Source organism: Pelodiscus sinensis, chromosome 2, assembly GCF_052426305.1.
Source record: "Pelodiscus sinensis isolate ZL-2025 chromosome 2, ASM5242630v1, whole genome shotgun sequence".
NCBI lineage: Eukaryota > Metazoa > Chordata > Testudines > Trionychidae > Pelodiscus > Pelodiscus sinensis.
Window position 1 is genome coordinate 226852375 of NC_143053.1, and position 15104 is coordinate 226867478.

General features: G+C 43.2%; 1 protein-coding gene across 15 annotated transcripts in view; it reads left to right on the forward strand.

Annotated features, from left to right (window-relative positions):
- KIAA1217 (KIAA1217 ortholog) overlaps positions 1–15104 on the forward strand; it is a 553152-nt gene that overhangs the window by 283406 nt on the left and 254642 nt on the right. For 3 of the 15 annotated variants that reach the window (XM_075922524.2, XM_075922526.2, XM_006115295.5), the window contains exon 1: positions 13075–13352. The exons of 10 other annotated variants lie outside the window; for them this stretch is intronic. In XM_075922524.2, the coding sequence (XP_075778639.2) occupies positions 13283–13352 (70 nt within the window). In that variant the 5' untranslated portion in view covers positions 13075–13282. Of the gene's footprint in view, positions 1–13074; positions 13353–15104 lie in introns of those variants that run through there. 2 more of the 15 variants (XM_006115296.4, XM_006115308.4) reach the window with 2 other exon arrangements.

Genomic DNA, 15104 nt, shown 5'->3' on the forward strand with positions numbered 1-15104 from the left:
CCTGCTACCTGCCTCTGTTCCTCAACTGTTTTCCTATACACCTCCAATTGTCAGTTCCCTTTCCTATGAGGGGAGAGGTCACCTCTTTCCACTTTCTCAGAAAGAGGGGCTACTTCCTTTCCACAGAACAATGACTGTGCATTAACCTTGAACACACCTAGGGTTGCCAGGTATCCAGTTTTGAACCGGACAGTCCGGTATTTGAGCTTTATGTCCGGGAAACAAATTGAGAAAATACTGGACATATAAATGTCCTCTATTTTCTAATTAAGTATGTTTTATTATTATCATGAGTATCAGTACATAGTTGCGTACTGCCTGGCTGGGACATGTTCACACTGCGTGAGTGTGTCTACCAGCCAGTCAGGATGCAACTACACAGTAGAGAGGAGGGGGGCAGGGCCGGGGCAGGATGGAATTCCTGGAGCCGGACTCACCCGTGCGCCCTGTTGGGACCATGCGCAGGACAAGCAGCACCCCGGGATCTGCGTGTGCCCAGGCCAGCCCTACTCCCCGCCAGCTGGTTCCCCCCCATTTGCCCCTGGTCAGCCCCCCTACCCACTCCCAGTAAGCCCCGCTCCCCACCGGCCAGTCCCCCCAACCCTCTCCCAGACATCTCCGCTCCTTGCCGGCCTATTCCCCCCTAGCCAGCCCTGCTCCCCCCAACCCTCTCCCAGACATCTCCGCTCCTTGCCGGCCTATTCCCCCCTGGCCAGCCCTGCTCCCCTCAACCGCCTCTGGCCGGTTTCCCCCCCCCCCCCCCATCTGAGATCAAGTGTGTCCAGTATTTTTTTTAAACCATCTGGTAGCCCTAAACAGACCCTAAGTCATGTATCCTCATACAGGTTTGGGTTCATTTACCATATTTATACTAAAGTACTCAGCACTGTATGGAGCTTAGAGAAACAAAGTCTCTGATTTTAGATTGGGTATTAGATAGGTAGTGTTGATTGAACACAACTAGTCTGGCCACAGTCAGCGATAAATGATCTGGGCTTACAGGGGAAGTGAAAGCAGCAATTAAAAAATACAATATATAACAAATGATAAAAGGGGGATAAATTATCACAATGAATAGAGCTTAGAAGCTAGAAACTAGAAAATTGGTGAGGGACACAATAAGAAATCTCTTTCTGGCTGAGCTAAGTACAGTAAAGAGGAACAAAAGTAACCCTAATGTTGGTATTGATGCATTATTAGATTGAAATTTTAGAATTGTTAATAATACAGTGTAGAAAAGACAGTTGTGTTACATTTTTTTGTTTTGTATGTGGTAAAAAGCTAGGCAATTGATGATGAAATACTTTTTATTTCAAAATTAAATCAGGATAATGTTAAAAAAAAAAAAACCCTAGTTCTAAAGTCTGACATTTTGAAATCTGTGGATCTGGATAACTTGCATCCAAGACTTTTTAAAGAGCAGTCCCAGGGACTCTGAACTTTTAGTGTTGATTTTTTAAAGTTAAGTCTTTGGGCACTGGTGGAGTTCTTGATGATTGAAAAAACTAATGTGCCATTTTAAAAGGATAACAGGATGGCCGAAGTAATGATAAATTTGTCATTAGTGATTATATTCAGAGATTATTCAAAGATTGAGGGAATGGTAAATAACGAAGAGCACATGTCACTGATACAGATCTAGCTTGCTTGGTAAGTTGATTGCAAGCAACAATATATGGATTAGCAAACTTGCCTTAAGTGAAGTATTCAAGGAGCACAATCTACTTAGTTTATCAAAGAGTTGCTCAAAGGGTGATTTTATTACATTAAGTACCTACATGGGGAACAAAACTTAGTAACAAAGAACTCTTCAATCTATCAGACCAAAGATGTAACTTGATTCAGTTGCTGGAAGTTGAAGCTAGACAAATTCAGACTAGAAATAATGTGTAGAAAATGTTAACAGACTTGATAATTAACTATTGCAACAACATACCACTGGTTGCAGCGTGGAGTCCTGTGGCACCTTATAGACTAACTGAAGTGTAGGAGCATAAGCTTTCGTGGGCAAAGACCCACTTCGTCAGATGCATGTGACGAAGTGGGTCTTTGCCCACGAAAGCTTATGCTCCTACACTTCAGTTAGTCTATAAGGTGCCACAGGACTCCTCACCGCTTTTGCAGATTCAGACTAACACGGCTACCCCTCTGATACTTGATACCAATGGTTGTGATAGACTCTGTATCACTGTAATTTTTAAAATAAAGATTGATGTTTTTTCAAAAATATTTGCGCTAGCTCAGGCACAAATATTGGAAGTAGAGGCAGGAATTATTTCAGGAAAGTCTTACGGCCAGTAATATGCAAGAAATCAGTTTAGATTATCAACATGGTGCCTTCTGGCCTTAAAATCTATTAATCTATAACAGGGCAACTCAGCTTTGGAAGCCCCAGAGACTACAATGATAGAGCACTTGCTGAGGGCCGCAAGTTAAGTGTGTTTGCAAATAGATGCAAATAGATTCTTTCACACTGAGGGGCATGAATACAAAAATAAAGGCAAGACTACACAACACACAGGCCCCATTTAAGTCAGTTCTACTGATATTAACAAAATGCAGTATTTACCTGATTTCCACCCATATGTCAGCACTTTTAATGAGCAATGACAGTCCAGGAATTTAACTACTAAAATGCATATCAACAGAAGACCATTATTTTGACTACTTTTTTGTTTTAGTGCTAATTTGTGGGCTGCAAACAAACAGGCTACAGGCCACATGTGGCCTGTGGGCCACATGTTGAGTAGCCCTGATTATAATGTACTTCATAACCAGAAATAGCTTAATCTTAAAACAGTAGCAAAAAGCAATTCTCCCTTGCAGAACTATTGGTGAACTAAATCCATTTTAAAGCACTTGGAAGAGGGGAATCTGATAAGCAGGGCTCGACAAATCCGGTTATCTACTCGCCCATGGTGAGTAGATTTTAGTCGGTCGCCCCATTCACTGGCGGTTTGCACATGCGCAGTGCGGGGCTGGTGAGTGGTTTTCGCCGCGATCATCAAGCCCTGCTGATCAGGAATAGTCAACATGGATTCACCAAGGGCAAGTCATGCCTGACCAATCTGATTAGCTTCTATGATGAGGTAACTGGCTCTGTGGACATGGGAAAGTCAGTGGATGTGATATACCTTGACATAAGCAAATGTTTTGATACAGTCTCTTAGAATATTCTTGCCAGCAAGTTAAGGAACTATGGATTAGATAAATGGACTGTAAGGTGGATAGAAAGCTGGCTGGATTGTTTGTCCCAACAGGTAGTGATCAATGGCTCGATGACTGGTTAGCGGTCGGTTTCAAGTAGCGTGCCCCAAGGATCGGTTCTAGGGCCGGTTTTATTCAACATCTTCATTAATGACCTGGATGAGGGGATGGATTGCATCCTCGGTAAGTTTGCGGACACTAAGCTAGAGGGAGAGGTAGATAAGTTGGAGGGCAGGGATAGGGTCCAGTGTAACCTAGACAGATTGGAGGCCAAAAGAAACCTGATGTGGTTCAACAAGGACAAGAGCAGAGTCCTGCACTTGGGACGGAAGAATCCAAAGCATTGTTACGGGCTGGGGACCGACTGGCTAGGAAGCAGTTCAGTAGAAAAGGACCTGGGGATTACAGTGGATGAGAAACTGAATATGAGTCAACAGTGTGCCCTTGTAGCCAGGAAGGCAAATGGAATATTAGGGTTCAGTAGAGGGAGCATTGCCAGCAGATCTAGAGAAGTGATTATTCCCCTTTATTTGGCACTAGTGAGGCCACATCTGGAATATTGTATCCAATTCTGGCCCCCCCACTACAGAAAGGATGTGGATGCATTGGAGAGGGTCCAGCAAGGGTAACCAAAATGATTGAGGGCTGGAGCACTTGACCTATGAGGAGAGGCTGAGGGATTTGGGCTTATTTAGTCTGCAGAAGAGAAGAGTGAGGGGGGATTTGATAGCAGCCTTCATCTTACTGAAGGGAGGTTCTGAAGAGGATGGAGAGAGGCTGTTCTCAGTAATGAGGGATGGCAGAACAAGGAGCAATGGTCTCAAGTTACAGTGGGGGAGGCCTAGGTTGGATATTAGGAAAAGCTATTTCACTAGGAGGGTGGTGAAGCACTGGAGGAATGGGTTACCTAGGGAGGTGCAGAATCTCCATCCCTAGAGGTTTTTAAGTTTCCACTTGACAAAGCTCTGCTTTGGGAGGAGACTGGACTCGATGACCTCCTGTGGTCTCTTCCAGCCCTAGGATTCTATGATCAATAGACTTCACTGATTATTTGCTTTTGTTTTTGTTTTGCTTGTTTGAGGTAATACACCAGGCTGGCGAGAGAGTTCGCTGGGTCCTGGGCAATGTCAAGAGGGCTTGGCTTCAGGCCCCCTGTGGCAGCCAGTCCTCAACCCCACCCAGACCACACTGCACTTCCTCCAGCTAGCCCTCAGTGCCAACCAGACTGTGCTGCACAGGGCTCCAGCGGCAATTTGAAAGTCCTTGTGCCCCAGACCTTTTAAATCACCAAGCCCTGGGGCAAATGCCTAGTTTTGTTCCTCCTCCTCCCGCTTCCTCCTCCCCATAGGTGGCCCTGTAATACACTGTATGAATACAGTCATTTTCTTTTAGGAATGAATTTAGGTCCAGACAGTGTTGGCCACTGAACCTGATTCCTGAGCTATAGAATATGTACCACAGCATATAAACACTCCCTTATTGCTTGTCAGTGTGCCTCAGCCTGAGCAGACAAGATGACGTCTAGGAATATGAGAGTAGTTAGTCTCCAAGGGTATGTCTACACTACAGCACTAATTCAAACTAACTGAATTCGAATTAGTTAATTCGAACTAAGCTAATTCGAATTAGTGCATCTAGACCTAAAAACTAGTTCGAATTAGCATTTTGCTAATTCGAACTAGCATGTCCACATTGAGTGGACCCTGAACCGAGGTTAAGGATGGCCGGAAGCACTGCCGCAGGGCATCAGATTAGGACTTAAAGCGTGGAGCTGCTGTCTCAGGCTAGCCAAGGGCTGTGCTTAAAGGGACCCGACCCCCATCCCAGACAGACAGTTCTCAGGGGTTCCCCGCTTGCAAAGCAGTCCTGTCTTGGAGTGCCCTGAGTGCCCACACTCGGCACATCACAGCACTCAGCCATCAGCCCGACTGCACTTGCCGCAGGCTGCCATCCGGGGGGAGTCAATTGGGGGGCTGCAGGAGAGCTTACACCCCGAGGAGCCCGCAGAGCCACCCCAGTCCTCCCCATCGGGGGCTCGTACCCCATTCCTCCCTCACCTCCTTCCACTTACCCCTCCCTAGCCCCCCTTCCTGATGTACAAAATAAAGGACACGTGTGTTCAAAAATAGAAACTCTCTTTATTTAACAAAACTCGGGGAGATTGGGAAAGGAGGTGGGAAAGGGGAGGGCAACTAAAATGATCAGGGGTTTGGAACAGGTTCCCATATGAAGAGAGGCTAAAGAGACTGGGACTTCTCAGCTTAGAAAAGAGGAGACTGAAGGGGGATATGATAGAGGTCTATAAAAGCACGAGTGGTGTGGAGAGGGTGCATAAAGAAAAGTTCTTCATTAGTTCCCATAATAGAAGGACTAGAGGACACCAAATAAAATGAATGGATAGCAGTCTTCAAACTAATAACAGAAAGTTCTTCTTCACAAAGCAAAGAGTCAACCTGTGGAACTCCTTGCTGCAGGAGGCTGTGAAGGCTAGAACTATAACAGAGTTTAAAGAGAAGTTAGATAAAGCCATGGAGGTTGGGTCCATGGAGTGGTATTAGCCAGGGGGTAGAAACGGTGTCCCTGGCCTCTGTTTGTGGAAGGCTGGAGATGGATGGCACGAGATAAATGGCTTGGTCATTGTTTCGGTCCATCCCCTCCAAGGTCCCTAGTGTTGGCCACTGTTGGCAGACAGGCTACTGGGCTAGATGGACCTTTGGTATGACTCAGTACGGCCATTCTAAGCTCAGGGCTCAGGGTCGGGGGTCTCAGTGGACCACCTTGATTTTCATGCCAACCTGCTCCTGGGTGGCCAGGCTGGCAGCTATCCTGCCCTAGACGGCCACTTTCCTGTGCCTAGTGTGGACGTCGTGGATGAGGTCCACGATCTCCGCACTAGACCAGGTGGGCGCCCGCCTGTTGCGGACCTGGACAGGCTCCCGGGAGCCGCCAGCCTGGTCCCGGGAAGAGGCGGAGGGCTGGGTGGCAGCGGGTGGCTGGTTCGTGCCGTGTCATGTGCAGGGTCTGCTGGCTGGGTGCTGGCAGGCTTGCACCTGGCATGGGCACTGTAGCCAGCCTGTGCCCCTTTAAGAGCTCCGGGGCCGGGAGGGGGGCAGACGAGTTTCCCTGGTGGTGTCCAGAGTGGCCACCAGGGAAAGCTGGGGAGGGCTAGCCTCCCACTAGTTCGAATTAAGTGGCCACACAGCCCTTAATTCGAACTGCTTAATTCGAACTAGGCGTTAGTCCTCGTAGAATGAGGTTTACCTTGTTCGAATTAAGCGCACCGCTAGTTCGAATTAAGTTCGAACTAGCGGTTTGTATGTGTAGCGCCTATCGAAGTTAATTCGAACTAACGTCTGTTAGTTCGAATTAACTTTGTAGTCTAGACATACCCCAAGCCTGTTTAGTCCCATATTCCTCTGCAGACATTATTAATAAAGTAGAAATTAGTGTTAATATGCACACGGCCTTTGCATAGTGATCCTATAATTAACCCAGTTTGTTATAGTTACAGAAAATTGTTTTCTCTCATATTTAATCTAATCTACCAAATCTGTCTGGTAAGAATGACTTTTGTTTACTACCAAGAATGACCAGATTTGTATCAGTCCCCTAGAATTGAAGTTTTCAGTATTCAATTGTATCTCTTTTCAGCTATTCAACTCGTCAAGGTTATGTGGGAACAATTGCTGACCGTTTCATGGCTTAGATAACCACTGCAGCAAGGATCTGATCTTGCAAAGTGATTGGCCTCATTTTGTAGACTTCTCACAGATTCAGGTCTTAGCAAATATTTTGAAATAAATGAAATGTGAAGGGCTCTATTCTTACCCAAATACTGTATATGTTTTAGTTTGCCTGCATGTTGAGTTCAAATGTAAGTTACTTTTATGTTGTACAAAAAGGGTAAAAGAACAGGATTTCTCAGATTCAGTGCTATACAGGCAGTCCCCGGGTTACGTACAAGATAGGGACTGTAGGTTTGTTCTTAAGTTGAATTTGTATGTAAGTCGGAACTGGTACATATTGTAGGGGAAACTCTAGCCAAACATTTCTCCAGAGCTCAGTTTTATTCTCCCACACCTCCCTTCCCTCAGTCTTTTATTCTCAAGCTGAGGTGTCTGCTGAGAAAAGCCGCTCCGCGTCTCCCTGGTCTGCTGGGGGGAGGGGAGAGCGCGCTAGCTTCGCGTCTCCCTGGTCTGCTGGGGGGAAGCAGCTAGTACAGGGTTGCTTCACCCCATTTGTAAGTAGGGATCCGATGTAAGTCGGATCCATGTAACCCGGGGACTGCCTGTATTACCCAGAAAGGTAGCCTATTGATTGGGTTTCTCTAGAGCTGTGTTGTGCTAGTTAATTTTGAGTAACTGTATGATGTATTTTTGAAGAGTTACATGATTCCATGACATTTTCTGTCTTTGGGTTGGAGTTCCCAACTCCAGGGGGTCACCCTGCAGCTGTCCAATGGGGGTCAGCAGGGACTCTGCACAGCTACCCAGCCAGGGCAGGCAACAGGAACTCCCCCTACAACTGCCCAAACATGGTGGGTGGTGGGAGAGGACTGCACAGAGAGAAGTAGAAGCTATGTCAGCAGAAGAAACTCTCCTGCCAACATAGCGCTGTGCACATGAGCGCTTGTATTCACACCTATTTGATCTGAGGAAGTGGGTCTGGCCCACGAAAGCTCATCATCTAATAAACCATCTTGTTAGTCTTTAAAGTGCTACATTGTCCTGCATTTTGCTACAGCTACCTCAGACTAACACGGCTACATTTCTATCTGTATTCACACCCCTGAGTGATGTAAGTTTTGCTCACATAGGCTGTTGTGTAATCATAGGTAATTTATGGCTTTGAATGGAAGTTATTAGAAAGTTGTAGGCTTTCTCCAAAACTACCATATTCACATACTCTAGTTCAAATACCACTGTCCTCAACCAAGTGGCATCTCCTTTGTCAGCTTTCTGGAATACTTCTATAAAAATTGCCAATTCTATCTCTTCTCCAGCTGCATTGGTATTCCCTCAATGCTATCAGAAGCTTGCAGGGTTGCAGGCTCAATTCCCCAACCTGACACTCTGAGTGCAGAGAGCAGCTAGGGTTGCCAAGTGTCTGGTATTCACCCGGACAGTCCAGTATTTTCGCCTCCTGTCCGGTAAAAAAAAATGCAGAGAATATCGGACACCTGAGATGTCCGGTATTCTCTGAATTCTTCCCTGGCCAAGAGGCGAAAATGACGGTACCTGGCAACCCTACAAACACTCAGCGCCCGGCCTTCCACCCCCTGAGCCCGCCCCAAGCCCCCAACAACTCCAGCCCCCCGAGCCCAGCCCCCATGCTTACCTGGTTCCCCTATGCTTTTCCTGTGTCTTAGTGCTCAACCGCTCCCCTGTTCCTAACCTCGCACTCACTGTTAAGGGGACATGCTGTTTTAATGTTCTTTTATTTTAATTTGTTTGTTTTGTTTTTTTGTTTAATAGTCCTTGGAGTCCTTTTTTTTTTCCCCTCCTCAACAACTTTGGTTTCTCCCCCCCCCCCTTTTTTTCCCCTTCAACAGAATTTTTTCCGGTTTTATTTTGGGGGGGGGGGTCATTTGGTATTTTTGTTTCAACCATCTGGCAACCCTAAGGGCAGCTAGTAGAATAAACTCTGCAAAACCTCTCTTAGTGTCTCCCAGAGACAAACTTGCTCGATCTCAGTCCCTCTGAGATCCAAAAAAGACAAAAGACTGGTTCCTTGCTGCCTCCACCCAAGTGACTAAAAGAAAATATAAAATAAACCCTTTTACAGGGAAGAGATCACTTGGGAATCCCCTCCTTATGGTAAAGTTCTCCCTCATGCCCCCAACCTCTGTTTTGCTTGGAGCTGGGAAAACAAACAGAGAACAATGGGCTTTGCCCGGGTAACTACGCACATAACCATAAGGACACAATAGTCAACCAATACCGGTTAATCAAAACAAAAGGAAAACTCTTTTATTATCAAAACAAAATTTATTATCAAAACAAAACTACTGTTGCAAGCATAATAGGTGACTAGTGTTAAATAGCCATGAAGTGACTTAGATTCAGGGAACAACCCTGGGCTATAATCCTTAGTTACAAAAGGAAAAACAATTAGCCAGCTCAGACATAATTTCCAAACCTCCAAACAAGGAAAATAATAAACCCTGACAGACTATCTAGTCTTTTCCCTATTTACACATTTCAAGAAGTCCATTCTTGGAGAGATAGAGCATCTCCCATCTCCCTCAATACTTGAGAGAAACTGCTCTGATCTCGAACAAAGAAGAGAGAAAGAAAAACCTTTTTTCCCGGTTTGAAATTCCTATCTGTATTTTTATTGGCTGACTGCCCGAAACCCCTCCCTAGGTGCATCGCCAGTTGCTTAACCCTTTCCTCACTCTTCAGGTACGTCAGACTCTTCTTAGCAGCTCCTGTTTATGACAGAAGGGTACCTTGTTTTGTGCATGATTGGTCAGGTCCTGAGAGTGCCGGACAAGGGAGGTCCAACCTATAATGGTCTTCATGATGCTGGTTTGATGTTTTATGAACTGCACAGTGAGAGGTGACGTGTAGGTGTAACATTGAAATTGTTACATGCCAAAGTGAAGAAATCAATGTAAATATACAGACAAAATAACAAATGGTGAAGGTTAATCTGAGCATTATAAGCTTCTCTGTGGTAACTGATTCCAAAAAGCAGATGTAGGATGGGAAAAGATCCTGTAGAGTATCACTGCACTGGGATTCTTCGGAGGAAGACTTTGTTGGGGATGCATTCAAAAACTGTGATATTGAATTTTATGGTCTTGACTGCAATATATTTGTTTAAAAGCAAAGTAGAACAAAACATGCATCTCCAAAGCTGAAGGAAAGTTTCTTTGTACGTAGAACATGGCAAGATTTTTTTTTAAAAGCTTATCCTTATATCGAGATTACCAAGTCATGCCATTGAGACTTTGGCTTATTTCCTATGTAGTCAAACTCTACATATTTATTGTTAAAGGACTGATTTAACTTACTGGAAGTTTCATCTTGCTAAAGTGAAGTTTAGAACAATGCTCTTAAAGTTTGCCATTCTGAGGCTATGTATACACTACAGTTTTTCTGGGATACCGAAGGTATCTCAGAAAAACTCTGCCGTGTCTAGGGAAAGTGTCTGCTTTTTTGAATCAGTTTCCAAAAAACCAGGTGTGCTCTTTTGGAAGGCCTGCATTCCTCATATGAGGAATAAGGTCTCTTCTGAAAGAGGAGGTTTTTCCCACATTTGGTCCCGTGTAGATGGGCCAAATGTAGGAAAAGCCTCTTCTGAAAAAAGAATTGGAAAAAGGTACGCAAATTACCTTTTTCCTAAAATAACCTGCAGTGTAGACATTGTCTGAGTGCGTAGAACTTTCCTGCTTTGACTAATTCTTCTTTCTTGCTCACATTATGGGCCCCTTTTGGACTTCTGTTATCTTCTTAACTACAGGAGATGTTCAATATGTAATTTAAATACACAGGTGCTTACAGGTCAGCTTCAATTACATAGGTCTGCCATAACTTTGGGGTGTATCTTATGCAAAATTCAGAGTAGACAGAGTATAACTTGAAGTTAATAAAAAATACTACAGTATTAGTAATACTGTACATCCCACCACGTGTTTTCTTTAAATTGTTGGACTGTGATAGAATAATTTTATTCAGAGCAATTAGTATGCTATGTTGGAAATCTTAAATAGCAGCACAAATATTTAGATTACCTTTCTAATCTTCTCTATATGGGCATTTTGTGCGTTACTTTCCATTTCTGGGAACCTTGCCAGTTTCCAAGACTCAGTAAAAGTTATTGGTAAGGAACAAAATAAATATTTGTAGGAAGTTTTAATAAGAGAATATGTGTATCTGAGTTAATCCAGATCATATAAACCACAGTGGTTTTGATTATTTTTCAATTGTTAATAGTAATGAACTCAAAGGATTTGGAGTTTCTCTTGCTATGATTGGGACCATTGGTACAGGGTGTGGAGAAGCTGTGTTCTCTGCATTTAATTTACAAAATTTTGGTGTACAAAAATTCAAATTGAGAGTTTCAGAATTTCAGCCAGATAAAAATACAGAAAAGAACCTCCAGGAACAAATCTCTTCTGGTTTGAGGGATATAGAGAATTCAGTCTCCTTCACATCCCCTTCCTCTAACTTTGTGGAAGGTTCTCTAGCTAGGTCTGTGTGTCTGATCAGGAAATCTACACACAGAGAGGAATCCTCTTTAAGAGGTCATTCCAGAGAAGCTGTGTCTGAGAGAGACTTCAGTAGTTCCTCTCCCAGAAGGTGATAGGAGGGGATGCAGAGAGGCACAGGGCCAGTGTAGTCACCCTAATTCAGCCAGGTACTGTAGATCTGTTGGGTTTAAGAACCAAAATCCCTGTGTTTCAGTAGGGATGGGGCTGTTCTATTCACACAGTAGAAACATAAGCATTTTTAATCTGAATCAGAGCAGTGAGTCATTTTTCCATTGTCCTGTCTTCTCCAACAGGACTAATAGTAGTTCCCTGGAGGAAGGTGCAATAGGTACTCAAGTGGGTATTAAGGAAGAACTTGTCATCCAAGTAACTGTGGGGTGATTTTGTACATATCCATATCAGTGTTCAATCCTTTTCTAAATTTGCCTTTCAATTTCATTGATTGAAAGCCCATTGAAGTCAATGGGAGTTTTTTTCATAGGGCTTTGCCTTTATACATTCAATCACCTGATTTTCCTTCTGTGTTCTGTTAAAAAAAAAATTGCATATCTTTTATCCCAACCTTTAATTAATCTTCTCTCTAAACTGAACTGACTCAGTCTTTTTAATCTCTTTTCATGGGGAAGTTTTTTTATCTCTAATAATTTTCACCACTCCTCTCAGAACCACCTCAATTTCTGCTCTGTTCTTTCTCAGATGGGGTGTCTAGAAAATCAGTACTAGGTATCTACCACATTAACTAATCTCTGGTATTCCAGGACAGTATCTGAGATTGAGAGATTGCATGGCTCCATTAAAATCTCAGACCCCCTTCATCCTTAAGATCCTTCAAAACTCTTGGGTGCGTTTTCCATCTGATCCTTTTGGTGGTTTGTTCCTTAATTTATCAGTTTGTTCCAGCGCCTTGTCTTTTCACTTCTCAATCTTTGGCAACACCCCCCTTTTCATTACCTTAAAGAAATAGGTTCTGGTTTGGTATGCTCCCAAAAGCATGGAGACAGATGCAACATTTTTATTTTCCTCAACTTCCTTTACAGTCTCATAATCCTACGTGTCTACTGAATCTCAAGCAAGCTTCTAATTTCTGAGCTACTGAAAAATAATCTCTTGATATACAAATAAATATATTTTACTGTTTCCTCTTCAAATTCCATTTAAGGCAAACTTCCATCTTATACATTACTTGCTGTAGTTTTCACTCAGGTCTATTGGTTTCACTAAGGTAGGATTTGTATGTCTTAATTATGTTCTGCTTGGTTTCTGAGCATCTTGAAAGCAGTCAACCAAAAAAAAAATCCTTCAGTTTTTACGTAATGAATTACTTTAAAACTGCACATTTAAAATAGACAGAGGAGCATTTATCAGGATGTTTGTGGGCTCAGTGGTTATGCATTTAAAAAAATACTCTGTGGAAAGGCTGTGTCCCATGACAGAGATTTAGAAAGCTAAAGACTCAGATTCCAGCTGAGATTCAGGCCTATAATCTTATTTGAAATGTTCCCTTTCATAATACTACTTGGCTGCAGTATATCTGTAGTTGGGAGCAGTGGAAAACAAGCCGGCTAGAGTCTTTCCCGCAGAAAAGACCATCACCTGTTGGGGCCCTCACTGAGAAGTGCTCAGGGACTATTCTAGCAGCAGCAGCAGCAGCAGCAGCAAAAGCAGCAGCCTCTGAAAGTACTGCCCACCATTCCATAACGGATACTTGTACTTCTGGAATGCACTTCATTTTTGAAAGGAACTTTGTACTGTAGAGGAGGCTAGTTTTCTTTCTTTTCTCCTGGAGGCTGTTTCTGGTAGTTTTTAACCCTGCAGTTTAAAAGTTTTCAAGGAAAGCCTGTGAAGTAGGCAGGCACAATGGAGGAAAATGAAAGCCAGAAATCTGAGCTGTGCCTGGCTTGTTCAACAGACAGCAGACAGATGAAGGGTAAGTAACAGAATCAGGCAAAGATGGAGTTGCATTTAAACACGTCCCTCATTGCTGTTTTTTTAACTGGAGGTAGAGAGAATAAAAAGTGTGCTGCTTCTGCATGTGATGTTTAACTTTCTTTTTGAAGAGATTTTTATTTACTAGCTAAAGCAGAGTATGTATATTGATGTCACATTTTGTGACATACTAAGCAATGTGATATGGAGCATGTTAGTTCCCTAGGGAAAGATAAGTACTATCAGCTGCCTTCTAAATTCTCTATTCTCCAGCTGCAGAAGCAGAGAAACACTTCATTTTTATAGAAGCAATATTGAGATTACAGTGTTTTTTTAAATTCCTATTTTAGAATACAGAGATCTACAGTAGATTGTCATGAGCTTAATTTACTTTGTGTGAAACTAGGTGGGTTGGTTCTGGAATGAAGCCAAGAAATTATGAGCATGGTTTTCATGTAAGGTCAGCTGTGGTGCATTTGTAAAATTGCCATTGCACTATATTTTGTGGGAAGCCTAATGCAAACTGTCTCTCGATGAATTTTTATGTAGGGTACTCTACTTGGTACCAACATTCAAGTAGCATGACAGATACCTAATCTAAATTTATCTCCTATAGTTATTTATAGAACACCAATCATGGTAGCTTTTGTGAATACTTCCAACACACATGCATGTTGTATTGTATTTTTCATGCAGATTTCAGTGAAACATATATGCTCCTGTGATTGTATAAATTAAATATGTTTGGTTATAAATAGTAATTGAAAATATAGTTTGGTATTACAAATCAATAATATCTGTGAATATCACATAGGTGGCATACTCTGAAAAAGCATAAAACAAACAAAATTCCAAAATAGTCATTCTGCCTGAACAGGGTTTCTCAAACTTCATTGCACTGCAACCCCCTTCTGCAATAAAAACTTCTACATGACTCTAGGAGGGAGGAGGACACTGAAGCCTGAGAACAGGTTGGGGGATAGAGGGCAAAGCCCAAGGGATTCAGCCCCAGGCAGTGGGGCATGGACCCCAGCAAATCTAAGTCAACTCTAGGAACCCCTTTAAAATGGGGTTGCAACTGACTTTGCGGTTCCAACCCACAGTTTGAGAACTGCTGTGCAAGACTATTGCAACTATTTAAGTAATGGGTAACTCATAGTTCATCCATATCGATTGGGTATGTGCATACATCACCCTTGTGTGTATGGACAGCAAAATGTTCACTAAAATGTGTTGCTGAATGGCAAAAAGAAATAACATGACTTCCTTGCTACTCATGCAAAATATACTGAAATTCTTGTGATGGTAGAAAGCAGAGGACAGTTTGGGCCAACTCCTGAAACTGAAAGATCAAAGTCACAAAAATTAATCCAAAAGATTATCATGGCAGATTATCATGGGCACGTTGTAGGCCAATAATTTAAGTTATTTTCTCTCGTAAAATTTTCTCCATTTAATTATATTTCCTGTAGTGATGGCAAGGGCACCATTTTGGGAGGGAAGGGGTGGAGGCAGAAGCCATAGCCATGATTACTGGGGTGCTGCTTACTGTTCTTCCCCATTCCCTCATGACCAGGGAACTAGGGGAAAGTACACCACTTGTGTAAATTCCTCTCACTCCCAGCTTGTGAGGGAGCGGGCAGAGGGAGTAAGTGATGCCAGACCTGCCGATGGAGGGGAAGGAAAGAGGCAGTTGCCTTGGGGCCCAGTGATTCAGAAGGAGCCCAGGACCCTTTAAATAGTCACAAAAGCA